Here is an 18,147-nt window from a genome sequence, read left to right as displayed (position 1 = left end):
TATTGGAACTCATAGAAGAGTTTGGCAAAGTACAGGGTATAAAAGCAATGCACAAAAATCAACACAGGCAATGCCATGGCTGAGGAAGAACTTCTAAGATCAATCCCATTCACAATAGCTACAAAAACAATCAAATACCTTGGAATAAACTTAACCAAGGACGTTAAAGATCTCTACGATGAAAATTACAAAACCTTAAAGAAAGAAATAGAAGAGGATACCAAAAAATGGAAAAATCTTCCATGCTCATGGATTGGAAGAATCAACATCATCAAAATGTCCATTCTCCCAAAAGCAATTTACAGATTCAATGCAATACCAATCAAGATACCGAAGACCTTCTTCTCAGATCTGGAAAAAATGGTGCTGAAATTTATATGGAGGCACAAGAGACCTCGAATAGCTAAAGCAATCTTGTACAGCAAAAACAAAGCCGGAGGCATCACAATACCAGATTTCAGGACATACTACAGGGCAGTTGTAATTAAAACAGCATGGTACTGGTACAGAAACAGATGGATAGACCAATGGAACAGAATTGAAACACCAGAAATCAACCCAAACATCTATAGCCAACTTATATTTGATCAAGGATCTAAAACTAATTCCTGGAGCAAGGACAGTCTATTCAATAAATGGTGCTGGGAAAATTGGATTTCCACGTGCAGAATCATGAAGCAAGACCCCTACCTTTCACCTTACACAAAAATCCACTCAACATGGATTAAAGACCTAAATCTACGACCTGACACCATCAAGTTACTAGAGAACATTGGAGAAACCCTTCAAGATATTGGCACAGGCAAAGAATTTCTGGAAAAGACCCGGGAGGCACAGGCAGTCAAAGCCAAAATCAACTATTGGGATTGCATCAAATTGAGAAGTTTCTGTACTGCAAAAGAAACAGTCAGGAGAGTGAAAAGACAACCGACAGAATGGGAAAAAATATTTGCAAACTATGCAACAGATAAAGGGTTAATAACCAGAATCTACAAAGAGATCAAGAAACTCCACAAAAACAAAACCAACAACCCACTTAAGACATGGGCCAAGGACCTCAATAGACATTTTTCAAAAGAGGAAATCCAAATGGTCAACAAGCACATGAAAAAATGTTCAAGGTCATTAGCAATCAGGGAAATGCAAATCAAAACCACAATGAGGTTTCACCTCACCCCGGTTAGAATGGCTCACATGCAGAAATCTACCAACAACAGATGCTGGCGAGGATGTGGGGAAAAAGGGACTTAACCCACTGTTGGTGGGAATGCAAACTGGTCAAGCCACTATGGAAGTCAGTCTGGAGATTCCTCAGAAACCTGAAGATAACCCTACCATTCAACCCAGCCATCCCACTCCTTGGAATTTACCCAAAGGAATTTAAATTGGCAAGCAAAAAAGCTGTCTGCACCCTAATGTTTATTGCAGCTCAATTCACAATAGCTAAGACCTGGAACCAACCCAAATGCCCATCAACGATAGAGTGGATAAAGAAATTATGGGATATGTACTCTTTAGAATACTATACCGCAGTAAGAAACAACGAAATCCAGTCATTTGCAACAAAATTGAGGAATCTGGAACACATCATGCTGAGTGAAATAAGCCAGTCCCAAAGGGACAAATACCATATGTTCTCCCTGATCGGTGACGACTGACTGAACACCAAGAGGGAAACCTGTTGGAGTGAGGTGGACACTATGGGAAACGGTGGCTTGATCAGCATAGCCCTGACTGTTAATGAACAACTTAATACATTATCCCTCTTAGTAGTTTTTTTGTCTGTTCTACTTAATATGACTGGTTTAGATTTGTAATTGATGCACAGTTATTCTTAAGTGTTGAAAATTAACTGAAATGTGATCCCTGTTGAACATGGTGGTGGGAATGGGAGAGGGAAGAGATGTATAATTTGGGACATGCTCAGGCTGACTTGCCCCAAGTGGTGGAGTTGGAAGCATACCAGGGGATTCCAATTCAATCCCATCGAGGTGGCATGTACCAATGCCATCTCACTGTTCCAGGTGATCAGTTTCAGTTCACAGTTGGTCATGGTGAAGGGACTGGGAGTCAAAGGGAGCACATAGACAAGTCTAGTACCTGCTAACGCTAACCGATGGAGTAAATAAAGGGGCGAGTGATCCAACATGGGAAGTGAGATACTCAGCAGACTCATAGAATGGCAGATGTCCTAAATAGCACTCTGGCCTCAGAATCAGCCCTAAAGGCATTCGGAGCTGGCTGAAAAGCTCATGAGAGTATTTCATGCATGGAAAGCCAAGACACTCTGGCAAAAGATCTCTGCGAGTGAGATCCCAGTGGAAAGAACAGGTCTTCAAAGAAGGAGGTACCTTTCTCTGAAGGGAGGAGAGAACCTCCACTTTGACTATGACCTTGTCTAAACAAGATAAGAGTCGGAGAACTCAGAGGGCTTCTATAGCCTTGGAAACTCATGACTGGAGCATAGGGAGATTACTGATGCCATAAACAGGAGTGTCAATTTGTAAAGTCAACCACAGGAGTCACTGTGCACTTACTCCTCATGTAGGATCTCTATCCTTAATGTGATGTACCTTGAGACTTAATGCTATAATGAGTACTCAAACAATATATTTCACTTTGTGTTTCTATGGGGGTGCAAACTGTTGAAATCCTTACTTAATGCATACTAAACTGATCCTCTGTAAAAAAAAAAAAAAAGAAAGAAATTATCAATTCCCAACTTGACTCTCACTGGGATTAAACATGACAATAGGTCTGCTCTGATTTCATCATCATTTAAAAAATCATCTATTATTTTTCACTTTATGTTTCTGTGTGGGAGCAAACTGTTGAAATCCATACTTGATGTATACTAAGCTGATCTTCTGTATATTAAGATTATCAAAAATGAATCTTGATGTGAATGGAAGGGGAGAGGGAGTGGGAAAGGGGAGGGTTGTGGGTGGGAGGGAAGGTATGGGGGGGAAGCCATTGTAATCCATAAGTCGTACTTTGGAAATTTATATGCATTAAATAAAAGTTTAAAAAAAATAAAAAAAATTTAAAAAAAAATAATGCAACAACACATCAGAAAGATCATCCACCCAGACCAAGTGTGATTTATCCCTGGTATGCAAGGATAGTTCAACGTTTGCAAATCAATCAACGTGATACACCACATTAGCAAACTGCAGAAGAAAAAAATATGATTATCTCAATAGATGCAGAGAAAGCATTTGATAAAATACAACACCCGTTCATGATGAAAACTCTAAGTAAATTGGGTATAGAAGGAACATTCCTTAACACAATCAAAGCAATTTTTGAAAAACCCATGGCCAGCATCCTATTGAATGGGGAAAAGTTGGAAGCATTTCCACTGAGATCTGGTACCAGACTGGGATGCCTACTCTCACCACTGCTATTCAATATAGTATGGAAGTTTTAGCCAGAGCCATTAGGCAAGAAAAAGAAATTAAAGGGATACAAATTGGGAAGGAAGAAGTCAAACCATCCCTCTTTGCAGATGATATGATTCTTTATTTAAGGGTTCCAGAGAACTCTACTAAGAGACTATTGGAACTCATAGAAGAGTTTTGCAAAGTAGCAGGATATAAAATCAATGCACAAAAATCAACAGCCTTTGTATACACAGGCAATGCCATGGCTGAGAAAGAACTGCTAAGATCAATCCCATTCACAATAGCTACAAAAACAATCAAATACCTTGGAATAAACTTAACCAAGGAAGTAAAAGACACTTTTGAAATCTTTCAAGTGACATTAAAGAGAAGCAGAGATTCATCAAACAAATTAAGAACAAGCAGTATTGGAATACTTAATGCTTGTACATATGAATATGAAACATGAATATATCTTTTTATTATGGAGAATCAAGAAGGAAAGACTACCTATTTTTCAACCACATACAATCCATGCCTGAGACATTTTTAAAACTATGCTGAATATGTATTAGAAGTAGAAATACATAACGAATGATGACATCATCCCTGACATCCCTTTCCACTTAGTGAAGATATACACACACCCAGGGTTCCTGAAAAGCTCAGGTGCCATCACTTATTTCATTAAAGTGTGTTTTATTCCACTTTATTAAACAATGGCTACTATTTATTGCCTACCCTTATTTTTTCCAAAAACAGATGCACTGAATTTTAAGATTTTATTTTGTGTAATTATATCCAATGCCTTTAGTTTCCAGATTATTTGTGATGATTTCTTTACAATTCAAGTATAATATTTTGGTATCTAACTTTACGTTGAAAAATTAGCATCAAGAACACATTTTCTAAACAGCAAAAAAGCCTGACTGAAATTTTTATAATATCTCATCTTTTTTGTAGACTTGAATTATGTCAACCTCCTCAACTTGGTCTCATTTGAATTAAAAAGTTGATTTTTAATGATATGTTACATAGTTTTCCTTATTTTAAGTGGAGTACCTAATAGGAAACAGTGCACCATACAATGCAGGAGATCTTTCCAAGTTTGGCTATTGAATTACACAGGCAAAAATAAAATAGGTCATGAAGACCAGGACTGGTTTCACCTCAACAAAAATAAGACTTGGGTTGTTGAAGAGATTCATGAGTATGTCATACACTGTCAGCATCATAAACTATTTCCCCATGATTTCCTTGGATTAAAACATAAGGGGCCGGTGCTATGGCACAGTGGGTTAATGCTCTGGCCTGAACTGCCGGCATCCCATATGGGTGCTGGTTCTAGTCCTGGCTGCTCCACTTCCGATCCAGCTCTCTGCTATGGCCTGAGATAGCAGTAGAAATGGCCCAAGTCCTTGGGCCCCTGTACCTGTGTGTGAGACCCGGAAGAATCTCCTGGCTCCTGGCTTTGGATCGGTGCAGTTCCACTCACTGCAGACAACTGGGGAGTGAACTAATGGATGGAAGCCCTCTCTCTCTCTCTCTCTCTCTCTCTACCTCTACCTCTACCTCTACCTCTCCTCTCTCTGAGTAATTCTGACTCTCAAGTAAAAAATAAATCTTTCAAAAAAACATAAAATGTCATTGTGTAAACAAGTGTCAAAAATAGAATGTGACATGTTTAAAATCATGGAAATGCCCATTATTTCCCTCTTGTTACTACCACGGACTGGTGCTCATTCCAAATTATCTGTAGCTGCACCTATTCTTTCTACCTTCCTGGTAAGGACTATTAGGCAGAGAAAACTTCTTCAATACATACAATACAGAGAAGCATCTTTTTGCTTGGAATAATAATCATTACACGTGAAATAAGCCCAAATTCATTAATAAATTCTTGTGAACATCTTCTTATTGATGCACAACAGTCATTTGAACTTCACAGCATATTTGCTATAAATATTTATAGCTCTTTTCATAATAGCTGTCACCCTGGTGGACCTTGGAATATGTACATTCAGAAAGCTATTTGTGTATCACAAGAAAGAACTCATGACAAAAATTCAGATTATATAACCATGAAAATTAAAATTTATAGGAGGAAAGAAAGAGCTAATATTAGATACACAGAGTAATACTATCAAATATCGAAGTTCTCAACAAAAGTAAATAATTGAATATAAAATTTATTGGATCCATAAACAGAAAGGCATATTCTGTCTTCTCAGTAAATGAAAGTCACAGTATTAGGATGTAATTTGTTGGAACCCTTAATATATTCGCACCAGAAATTGGGGACAGATATTAAACACATTTTTATCATACTACAAGCACAAATAAATTCTCAAATTTAAGAACTACCATTGTGATATAGGCAATTGTAAAGTCATAAAACAGAATATCATGTCATAAACAATGATGACATCAAAATATAAGGTGATTTCATAAACTAATACTTTACTGCCATAACTGTGATGTCATAAATACATTGTACTATAATAAACCTTTGAAGTCATAAAATTGCCATTGTGATTTCATAAATACAATATGATGTTGACATTTAGTGTGATGTCATAATACCACTGCAATGTCATCTTTTTGATGCCATAAGCCACCAATATTATGTAATAATCAATTATGATGTTCTAAAAATCATTGGGATGCCATAATCTGTTCTGATGCCATAGAATTGTGATATATAAGCAACAATTGTGATGTCACAAATCGAAATTCTAATGTCATAAAACAATTGTGTGAGAAATCAGTTATAATGTCAGGAAATCAATGTGAGGTCATAAACCTCACATTGTCATACAGTAACCCTACCATTGGGAGGTTAAATTCCAATTTTTGTGATGTAATGAATGAAATTGTAATGTCATAAGTCATGGTTGTCATGTCAAAATAAATTGTGATACCATAAACTAATATCATTACACTGTAAGTCCACCATGGCAGTTTTGTGAATCAACCAATTTCTTCTCATAATCAATTGTGATGTTATAAACTTCAGTAGGATATAAAATTCAATTGTGATGCCATAAAAAACATTCTACTGTCCTAAACAATTTTATATCCATACATCAAACACTGCAAAAATTTAAAAATAATTGGGCTGTCAAAATCAAATGTGACATCATATAAATATTGTGGTGTTATAAATAATCACTGTTACTTTGTAATCATAATTTCATACTAATGTTTCTGATTTATAAATTTGGATATGATAAACCACTATTGTTACATCATAATCTGATGGTATGAAATCATAATCGATTTTGAAGAGATAAAACCACTGTGACATAATAAAATGAACTTTTTGATGGCATAATCAATTATGATGCTATAAGCCATCATGCTGTAATGAAGAATTTTTATGTCAAAATCAATGGTGATATCATAAACCAACAGTGTTTTCATATGCAATTGTGATGTTTTAAATCACCAAAGAGATGGGCAATCAACTCTAAGGTCCTAAAAACATTGTGATGTCCAAATTTATTGTGATGTATAAATCCATCATTATAATGTCCTTTCCAGTAGAAATGCTAAAAAAACATTGATTGTGATATCACAAACCAATATCTTATTCTTAAAACCATGATCATGATATCATAAATATGCTAAAGTTTTGTAATAATTGTGATGTCATAAACCACTGTTTGGATGTCATAAACAATTGCTATGTCATAAGTGTGATGTCCTAAAATCCATTGTGAATTCTTAATCAAGTATATGCCATAAAGTGTGATGTATGATTAGCAAAAACATAAACATATCATCGTAATGTCATAAAACACTTTTTATGGCAACATAAATTATGACAACATGGAAACTATTGTACTGTCATAGTTACCATCATAATCAATTTTGATGTCCTAAACCTACAGTTCTGTTTCACTGTGACTCGAGTTGTCTGTTGTCCTATTTTAATTTAATTTTTTTTTATTTTTAGAGCCCTAGAAAAGTCTGGATTTGGTTTGTATGTTCTCCCCAAGCATAAGTTAGAAGCTTCCTTAGAGAATCTGGGTCAGGCACAAGCTACGACTGCCTCTTAGAAGGTTTCACAGATGAGGTGTTGGATTTAGGCAGCAAGTGCTTGTATGAAGAGGATAGGAAATAACACATGAAGAAGGTTTTGGACAGGAAAGGAGGAGGACATCGGAGATGTCAATACTGCAGTGAGTTGGGGCTACTGACGGAAGTCTGAGGAAAGGATGCATCATGGTGGACACGCAGGAGTTCCTCTCCCTTTCCACAATTGCTCTCAAGCCCCTGCACCTCTCATCTGGACTAATCCTTCAGGTTATGGTTGGACACAGCTGCCTCCCTCCTGAAACCCAGAGCACGCAACTAGAGACATCTCTGTGAAATTGAAGTGAGGTCAAATTCCTTCAGTGCCTTCTTTACTTGAGAGTAAAAGTCTGAAGCATTCGTAGGGCCTGCAAGCTCTACACAACCTTCGGCACCTTCCCAGACCTCAACACTAACCCCACCTGTCACCCCATCCTCCCGAGACCCTTCACCCTCTTCTTTTCAGCAGCATGTGGTCTTCCTTCCTTCCTGAAAGGCTCAGATAACTGCATGGTTTATTGTTACTTGGGATTTACCTTATCAGAATATTAGTCACCATTCATCATCTATTTCAAAATCTACGGTCTCTTAGATTTTGTACTGACCCCTATCCAGAAGGACTCAAGGAAGAGATTTAAGGAAAATGAATAGAGGCAAGACTTATTTAAAGCAGAAGGCACACTGACAAGCAACACAGGTATGCTCAGGAGAAAGAGCTGCTATTGTGTTATTTTTAAAATCTATCATCTATATCAGCTCTCAAAAGTTCCTAGCATTGCTTGTGCCTACACCATGTGCCAGTCATATGAGTTTCCACCCCTGTGTCTATATCAGAACTTTCTTTGCTTGTCTCCACTCTGCATTCAATGATGATCTTTGTGTGCTCCAGCCTCTCTGCATGTAGTCTTGATCTTCTATCAGTTATCTACATTCCTTGTTCAGAATGGTGTTGAGCCTACCATGGAGTGACTTTATTTCCTGAGCTTCCATATCATGCAAGACTATAGATATCTCTACGCCAATGTTTGAAGCAATTGTCTTTATCAGATGTCTCAATGCCATTTACCTATAGCCATTGTCCTCCTTATGTTTCTGGAACCAATATTACCACATCTCAGGGTTTTCTCCTGTGTCTGTATGCCCAGTGACTACATTCTAAACATCTCATATGTGTTGATCTGTTCTCCTTCAAAGGTCTCCAGTTACTTTGTTGGCTTGGTTATCTGGTTAATTACTGAGAAGTGATTTGATTCTGTAAGTTTTGGTCACCGCCATATATATATGGGAGACCTGGAAGAGACTCCCGGTTTCTGACTTTGGATCAGTATAGCTCCTGCTTTTGCAGCCATCTGGGGACTGAACCATCGGATGGATGACTTTCTCTCTCTCTCTCTCTCTCTCTCTCTCTCTCTCTCTCTCTCTCTCTCTCTCTCTACCTCTGCCTCTCTGTAATGCTGCCTTTCAAATAAATAAGTAAGTCTTAAAAATAATAATGGGGGACTTTAACACCTACCTTTTGTCAATGCACATATGAAATATTCAAAATTAAATGAAGAAATATGACTAATCTCCTAACAGACCAAAGGAACCTAATTGACACCTATAGTACAGGTTCACCCTACAACTGTGGAGTTTACAAACACAAGGAGATTGAACAAATGTCCATTTTGAACAGTGGATGAAAAATGGAAATAATAATATCTGAGGAACAAATTAAGATAACACCACAATATATCCAAATTTATGGGATCCAGCATAAGGAATGTTAAAAGGAAATGTTACAGCAATTAGCATCTACATCAAGAAGTTAGAAAGGTCTAACATTGCATCACAAGGACCTAGAAAAAAAACCCAATCCCCAAATTAGTAGGATGAAAGGAATAATTAAACTTGAAAAAAATAAAACAAGACTGAACATAGATGCAAAACCCTTCAACAAGATACTAGCTAATCAACTCCAAAATGTATCAGAAAGATCATCCATCTGGACCAAATGATATTTATCTTTGTTATGCTGGGTTGCTTCAACATTCCAAAAAAAGTGAGCTCCATGAATTCAAAGACCAAACAAGTAAATAGCCTAATGCCCTTCATGAAATGTTAAAGCTTCATGATAATACATAAAGGCTTAAAAAGACTGCTAGTAAGAGTGATGGAACTGGCATTAGATTGTTCTCAAATAGTGTGAACATGAACTTTGCTCAGGCATTTTCTAGAATTTAGACAGATGATGCCTTACCAGAGACAAAGCAAAATAATGTACCCTGAAATTTCTTGTGCTAGATTTGACATAAATTAGGTTGAGTATTTAGTCAGGTGGTAGATATAAATTCAAATACAATAGATAAATGTGCATGTTCTATGTGTATTATATTTTGACTACTGGGTATACCAGTGGGGAATGTTATAGGAGCAGAATGGGTTCACAAGAAGATATAATGGATATAAATTAAATAGTCAAAATTAATTTAAAATACAGAAATGTTGCAGTCATTTAACAAGGGAATCATAAGCAGTTTATTTCTTTTTTATTGTTGTTTAAAGATTTATTTATTTGAATTACACAGAAAAAGAAGGTGATAAAGAGACAGGTCTTCCATCTGCTAGTTCACCCCTCAGCGGCACCTATCTGAAGCCAGGATCCAGTGGTTTCGCTAGGTCTCCCACACAGGTACAGGGGATCAAGGACTTGGGCCAACATCTACTGCTTTCCCAGGCCATAGCAAAGAGCTGAATCATAAGTGTAGCAGCCGGGACATGAGCTGGTGCCTATATGGGATGTTAGCACTGCAGGTGGCAGCTTTACCTGCTATGCAACATTTCCAGCCCCAGTTCATTGCAATAATATTTTTTCTTTTTGAAATTTTATTTAATATTTACAGGTTTCCTGTGTTTCATACATACTGATTTAGGAACATGGCAATATGACCCTCTCCTCCCTCCCACCCTCCAACTTTTCTTCCTCCTTCCCCTCATATTCCCACATATAATCTTGAAACTGTGGAAATAGTGTCTCAATCCAATGCATGGGCATTTTAAAGTGAATGGCAAATGGTGAGACTAAAAAATAAACATGTGAAAAGGTATTTCATCAAATGTGTAAAAGCACATATCATCCTAAAATGATTTGATAGACCATGAAGTTGGAAGTTGCTAGGACAAGTCAAACAATTTTCAGTGAATTTATCATGTTAAAATGTAAAGGCCCAAAAGAACAATCATATATTTGTAGTGAAAAGATTGGTGAGCTTATTAATTTTGATAATATGGGATAAAAATAATAAAACAAAAGAAAAAATTAAAAAAATAAATCTGATGGACATGACAAAGTAATTTTCTGCTTTGATTCCCCTTACCAATAATGAATATTTTAGGGTGTACCATAATTAAAAGACAAACATATGCATGCATATTTGCTGAAATGCAAAAATGTGGTATGATACATTTTGGAAAATTTAAAAAAACGGAAGTTAGTTAACAGATCCAAGAATATAAAAAACAAACAAACATATATCCACTACTGATAATGATTCTGCTGGCCTTCCAATGCTTAAATCCTGTTAACCTGAGTTAGGACAACTTGCAGCACTTAGAGCAAGATCATATAATGATAAAGAAACTCATGGTATCTGTGTTAGGATGGTCATAAAGTAGGGTTTTCTTAGCTAGCTATTCAGGTAGGAATAATAAAGTCTAAGGTAAAATGAGAAAATTTCTCATTTATAGAAGATGTTTGATTTTGATTATAGGATGTAGTAGCTAACTTGATAAAATCAGTAATGGAGTAACAATTCTATATAAAGATATAGATATAAAGTTCTTAAAGTTGCATTCAAATTGATAATGAAAATTTTGGGATTTTAAAGCAATAAAATGTTATGCTGCCTAGTGTGCTAATATTTTATTCAACATGTGAGTACCTAGATTCAGAAAATTTTAGCAATACTTACAGACACCTCATAAACTGTGTGTATCATACAGCATAGTAGCTGTGGTATGTGCAGTTACCTGATAAATACACAGAAAATTATGCTAACATAATTATTGACTCCAGGCAAAACACAAAATTGTATGAAAAACAGAAATATGCTTGTTGTCACACTGTTTTGAGAGTTCACTGCTCACAAGACAAAACACATGCTCATGGGAAGCATTAGATCTTCCAGGTCAGGCATCTGGGGGCTGGAGATGGGCTGAATTGAAGAGGTTACTGTGAGCTTCAGTCTCCCCACAGCTTGGGGATAAAGATTCCCACTTTAACAGGGCAGGACCAGGTCATTTACCCAGTGAAGGTTAGGACTATCTGATTCTTCACAAATGAAGTTAACAGCCCAAAAAGAAAAAGATGATGCCAATTAAGGAATGAGAAACTGTACCTGAGAGGTCTAAAATCATGGCAGTTGGCATACTTAAATATTTTCTAAAGCAGGTAAATGTGACGCTAGCCTGATTGTCAAGAGAAACAAACTTAGATGAGTGTATGCAAAGGTCCTGGAGAGAGTCCATTAACAGCACACATAACTTATCCCTATATCTCACAGCTCCCATTGCCCCATAACTGCTCAGTGCACTCTCATCATCATACCAGGCTTATCCTTGGGTTTCCTGTCCTGAGTTTATTCTCATTTATTTTTTGGTATGACTTGCAATCCGGAATAACAACATAAGGACTCCTTCCAGCCTCCTAATGAAGGTATTATACTCATCCATCCTCATCCAAGATCTTGACCAAGATATCCTAAACTATCTAATAACATCAGAAAACCATGAACCACAAGACAGCACTGCAATTGCTACTGGAGTTTCTGCACAGAGATAAGAATATGTTCACAGAAGACACAATTTGTATTTGGAAAACTTCAAAGAATGAACCAGAAAGCTCTTGGAATAATAAATGATTATGGACATGCTGTAGAATTCAAGTTTATTAAATAAACAAGTAAAAGAAAACATAATTTGATACTTTTTCTTTAAAATTATTTTATTTTTTAAAATTTTTATTTAAGGTATGTAAATTTTCTTTATTTGTGAGCATCTAGAGGGGTGAACCAGTGGTGGAAGATAACTCTCTCTCTCTCTCTCTCTCTCTCTCTCTCTCTCTCACATAGACACAAACACACACACTTTATGTGTGTATGTTTGTGCATTTAAAAATAGCATTTGAGTTTGTGCAGGTGGCTTCTGTCTGTCATTACAGTTCTTTTGTTTTATGTGAATGTCTAACCTAAGCCCAGAAATTTTATCAATCTTTTGATTTCTGGTTCATTTAATTGTGGTATTATCCTCACTGTGATCCAGGATTACCTTTGTGCATTGGAGTATAAGTTGAAAGCCGGAATAAAGCAAATGAATGTCGTCCACACTTTCTGTATCCTGAGACTGTTCATGGGCTTCACCTTCAGACCAAGTATCCACAGGTTGTCGCTTCTTAGAGTGATAACTGAGCTGTACATCCAGATTTTAAGTAGTTACCTTGTTCAATAAAGGACCCAATTATTCTTTACACTCTGACAGAATTATAGGTGACCATGCTCAAACTTTCTTCTATTCCATTTCTCACACATCAGTAGAATTTTATTATAAATTCAGTGATCATGAAATGATGAGACTGTCAGATTACTCACAGAAAAACTTATGATGTTAAATTAAGTTTAAAATGTAAATATACAATAAATATTATTTTTGTATTCTTACATATGGTATAGACCACCTAACCTGGGGAATTTAGACAACTCTTCAAAATAAATTATGTAAGTGATTGTACTTCATCTGTTAATGACCTTCCACATCAACCATGATTTTCCCTCATTCTGGCTGCATGTTACCCAAGAGCCTCATTTTAAAAAGACAGCAACTGAAGATCTGTGAGATCAAATCTGTTTCAGGGAATGGTGGGCAATTACAGAATGAAGGATACAAGTTAGAGAGAAACATCCAAATATTGCTATGCAGTAAGAATAAAATATTTAAACACTTATCTACTTGTTTATGTAATTATTGTGTCTCTTACTGAATTGCTAATAGTAGTAGGAGTAGATCAATGTAATTATATACATATACAGCTATAAGAATTGCATAGATATTACTCCATGCTAATATTAATTAATGGAATAGAATTGATTATGATCCTTCAAACATGGAAATAGTCCTTTAGTCAATATGATCCTGGGGCTTTTCCTGGATCTATATTGTACAGAGGGTGCAGATGTATGTTTATGGAACAATAAGTTCTTCAGCTCTGATACATAAATATGTTTGGTATATTAGCCTTTGAAGAAATTTCAACAAGTGCTTAATCACCTGTAAAATGTGTCCTTTGACACATTACTCATGCAGGTGATATGGTTGTAGAGGAATTTTCTACTTCAGCCATTCTTTGCTGAATACAAATTTTGTTTGCTCTGTGTGTGTGTGTGTGTGTGTGTGTGTTTAAACAGAATGCTTCAAAAAGTTTACAGGAAAACAAATTAAAAACACATTTATTTTGTTGCAAAAGTTTTTGAAATCTACAAATAGAGGGATATTCAAAGGGTTCAGAAAATGGATGTTGTGACAAAACTTCATTTATTGTAGAGGGTAGTTTAGAATTTTACTACCAAGAATTTATATAAAATAAACTGGATTTGTTAGAAGTAAGTGGGCAAAATAAAAATGATTTTTGATTATTTTCATGACAGAAAAACTACTGATGATAGGTCACCTTTTTGTTTGATTTTCAGGTATCTAACATGTTTCTTCTACGCTGTTAAGATCAATGAAATTTCCAATTATGTTATTAAGAAATATGGTTTTTTCCAAGCTGGAATTGGAATCTTAGCCAATGCCTTCCTTCTTTTCTTCCACATCTTCACAATCTACCACACTCATAGGCCTAAGCCTATTGATGTGACCATCTGTCACCTGGCTTTTGTCCGCATAGTGTTGCTACTCTCTACACTGGATATTTTATCTGCAGACATGTTCAAGTCACTGAATTTTCCAAATAATGTAAAATGTAAGGCTTTGTTCTATATGATCAGGTTGATGAGGGGTCTCTCCATCTGTACCACCTGCCTCCTTAGGATCATTCAGGTCATTTCCATCAGCCCCAGCACCTCCTGCATGATAAGATTTAAGCAAAAACTCACAAATTACACTATCCATGCTTTCTTCTGTTTTTGGTCCTTGAACTTGTCCTCCAAGAGTAGCATGATAATGTACACTGTAGCTCATTCAAACATTACCCATCTACTCCATGTCAGTAAGTACTGTTCACTTTCCTCAATAAACTCTATCATCAGGGAAATATTTTTTATTCTCACATTGTCACAGGATATCTTTTTTGTAGGAATCATGCTTCTCTGCAGTGCATACATGGTGATTTTCCTAGCTAATAATCATCAGAGAAGATCTGAGTACCTTCACAGCATGAGCATTTTACCAAGAATCTCTCTAGCAAAAAGGGCCACCCATACTGTCCTGCTGTTGGTGAGTTTCTTTGTGATTGTGTACTGTGTGGATATTATAATGTCATCCTTCTCAACCATATTGTGGAAATATGATACAATTGTCCTGGGTGTCCAGAGACTTGTGGGAAATGTCTATACCACTGTCAGTCCTTTTGTGCTTATTAGGGCTGATAAAAGAATAATTGGTATTCTACAAAACATGATTGTTATGACATCCATTTTAACAAGTTGATGAAACAAATCTGAAAACAAATCATAACATCCATTAAATATTTTAAAATAGTAATATTTTAAATATTTTTAAATTTTAATTATTTTAAAAATTAAAAAATTTAAATTAAAAAATAAAAATTTAAAAAAATTAAAGTTAAAAATTCAAGATTTTAAAGTATAATCTATACATGTGGATTTTTACTTGTATTTTTTACTTGCATCTAATTTTTTTTTACTTTGACACGCCAAAGACCATGTGCTTCTCTTAGTTCAATGGTCTTCATGAATTGAAGCTTTATCCTTTGTACTTTCTTAACTTAATGCAGAAAGAAATCTTTCTCTTTTTGGTGTGTGCACCTATGAATTTTCTTTTGGTACCTAATCCCAAGATCTTCTTTTCTTTTAAGAAGTAAAGAAATGATCTTCTTACTGCAGAAAGTAGTTTAAATTTAGTTTTCTTTGTTGAAGGCATATGAAATCACTATCAAATTCTACAATAATGACAGTTTCTCTGTGATCTGTCAATATTTATTTCTGTTTTCACACTAAACAACTATGGGAATTTTGCTCTTGTCTTTCTAGACTGTAGTCCTCCTTTTTTCACTTCTGTCAATCTTGTTTTCCTCTTTGATGTTACAAAGTGTGAATATTAGTTAAGCATTTTTATTAAATTTTCACTTTCACAATCAACTTGTGAATTCATGGATTTTGTCTTGTGGTCAAGTTTTGAAACTTACACAATATAAATAATTAGAATATTGTCTTTTATTTTGTTTCCATAGTTCAGAGAAACAATTAGGTTATTTAATTCCTTTTCATTCTAACCTTTGTCTATGTAAATTTATATTAAAAATTGTATGAATCTAACTTCATTGTATTTGACTGCACTAACTGTATAATGTTCAACATGTTTTATATTAAGTAGATTCACTATACTTTTAGTTATTTACTTTCTTTTTCCAAACATGCCTTTTTATGCATATAGTTTCTTGTCATTTTCACGTTAATGCTATTTTTTGTGATTCCTGATCCCCATTATATTGACTTACATGTTAAAAATATAATCCATGTGTTTGAAGCTTAGGTAATGTGGAATTTCATTTTGGTACATTATTTCTCATATGAAAAATAATGTAAAGATTGATTCTCATATAAGTAAGAAATAATCTTGGAAATTTTGAAGTTAGTTATTTTTAATGCCTTTTGATCCCTCCAATATGAACTATGCAAATTAATTTGTCATATTTGTGGTGAATCTTCTATGAATGGGATATTTGCTTATTCGTTTGCTATTTTCCCTAGACCATTTTCCTTGTCGTTGGGAGTCCCCAAAATTTTATTCCAATTTTATTAGACAAATGAATGTAATAGCATTGAATATTTTACCTTTTTCCAATCTAGGTTGCTAACATTTTTCTCCAAAAGTGCAATTATCAATAGTATAGAGAATGGCATTTCACATAGATTTTCTGAATTAGACAACAATATTTCACGAGAAATCCCCTTTTCCTATTATTTGGAACACACTCCTCCTCACCAATGCACTACAGGGTAATGATTATTGATAGAATATAACTTTAACACTATAAAACTGATTTCATATTCTTCACAAACCTATGAAATATTACACTCCTTGTCAAGAATGGTACCTATATACAAGTTCAGAATTAGTTTTGCTATAGCTTTAAATTAATATTGGTGGGCTTATTTTCTGAATTCAGGATTTCATCTTTTTTTGTATTTAAGATGTTTTTATTTTTTTAAACTTTTATTTAATGAATATAAATTTCCAAAGTACAGCTTATGGATTACAATGGCTTCCCCCCCCATAACTTCCCTCCCACCTGCAACCCTCCCCTTTCCCTCTCTCTCCCCTCTTCCATTCACATCAAGATTCATTTTCAATTCTCTTTATATACAGAAGATCAGTTTAGCATATATTAAGTAAAGCCCTGACTGTTGATGAACAACTTAATACGTTATCCCTCTTAGTATTTTTTTTGTTTGTTCTACTTAATACTTTTGGTTGAATACTGTAATCAATACACAGTTATTCTCAAGTGTTGAAACTTAACTGAAAAGTGATCGCTGTTAAATATGAGTGGGAATAAGAGAGGGAAGAGATGTGCAATTCAGGATGTGAGGATTTCATCTTTTATCATCATTTTTCCTCATTAATCTTCTCATTAATCTACAAAAATAATCCTTCTGAATTTCTTGTTTAAATTGTAAGTTAACTTAAACAGTCTTCATTAAATGTACATGTAGGTACATATCAGCTTTTGTGGTTACATTTTACATTATGTTTTCTATTGTCATTACAGTGCCCAGAAAATTTTCTCTGGTGCATTTCTGCTGTGAGGGACTTAATGACAAATTTTATATGTAATCTTTCTATTTTTTTTTTTTTTGACAGGCAGAGTGGACAGTGAGAGAGAGAGACAGAGAGAGAAAGGTCTTCCTTTTGCCGTTGGTTCACCCTCCAATGGCCGCCGCTGCAGCCGGTGCACCGCGCTGATCCGATGGCAGGAGCCAGGATCCAGGTGCTTTTCCTGGTCTCCCATGGGGTGCAGGGCCCAAGCACCTGGGCCATCCTCCACTGCACTCCCTGGCCATAGCAGAGAGCTGGCCTGTAAGAGGGGCTACTGGGACAGAATCCGGCGCCCCGACCGGGACTAGAACCCGGTGTGCCGGTGCCGCAAGGTGGAGGGTTAGCCTATTGAGCCACGGCGCCGGCTTAATCTTTCTATTTAAATACTCATATCTGATTTCTAAAATAGAAATTCATCCTTTGTTCCCTGGATGATGTTTCTCATTTATTTCTCTGCTTAATTAGTCATTTTTAAATAAATTACTGAAAATTATTTATGTTCATGTAGTTCTTTGTTGTTTACATACTGATTGACTTAATGAATCAATGGAAATGGCTAATTTCTGTTATTTTTCTCTCTTGATACATTTGAAACTGTGTACTTTTAAAGAGAGAGAAGGAGAGGCAGAGAAAGAGAAAGTGAGAGATCTTCCAT

General features: G+C 35.5%; 1 protein-coding gene across 1 annotated transcript in view; it reads left to right on the top strand.

The window, feature by feature from the left end:
• LOC127488831 (putative vomeronasal receptor-like protein 4) overlaps positions 1-15,140 on the top strand; it is an 87,094-nt gene extending 71,954 nt beyond the window's left edge. Inside the window, exon 2 of the mRNA XM_089325302.1 lies at positions 14,180-15,140. Coding sequence (XP_089181428.1) covers positions 14,180-15,140 — 961 coding nt within the window. The remainder of the gene's footprint in view (positions 1-14,179) is intronic.
• Positions 15,141-18,147: the final 3,007 nt, after the last annotated feature.

Source organism: Oryctolagus cuniculus, chromosome Y (genome assembly GCF_051225735.1).
Source record: "Oryctolagus cuniculus isolate XC-2025 breed Fujian yellow rabbit chromosome Y, ASM5122573v1, whole genome shotgun sequence".
In the NCBI taxonomy this organism is placed as follows: domain Eukaryota; kingdom Metazoa; phylum Chordata; class Mammalia; order Lagomorpha; family Leporidae; genus Oryctolagus; species Oryctolagus cuniculus.
Note: the sequence above shows the minus strand (reverse complement) of the source record. Positions and strands in the feature narration are given on the sequence as shown.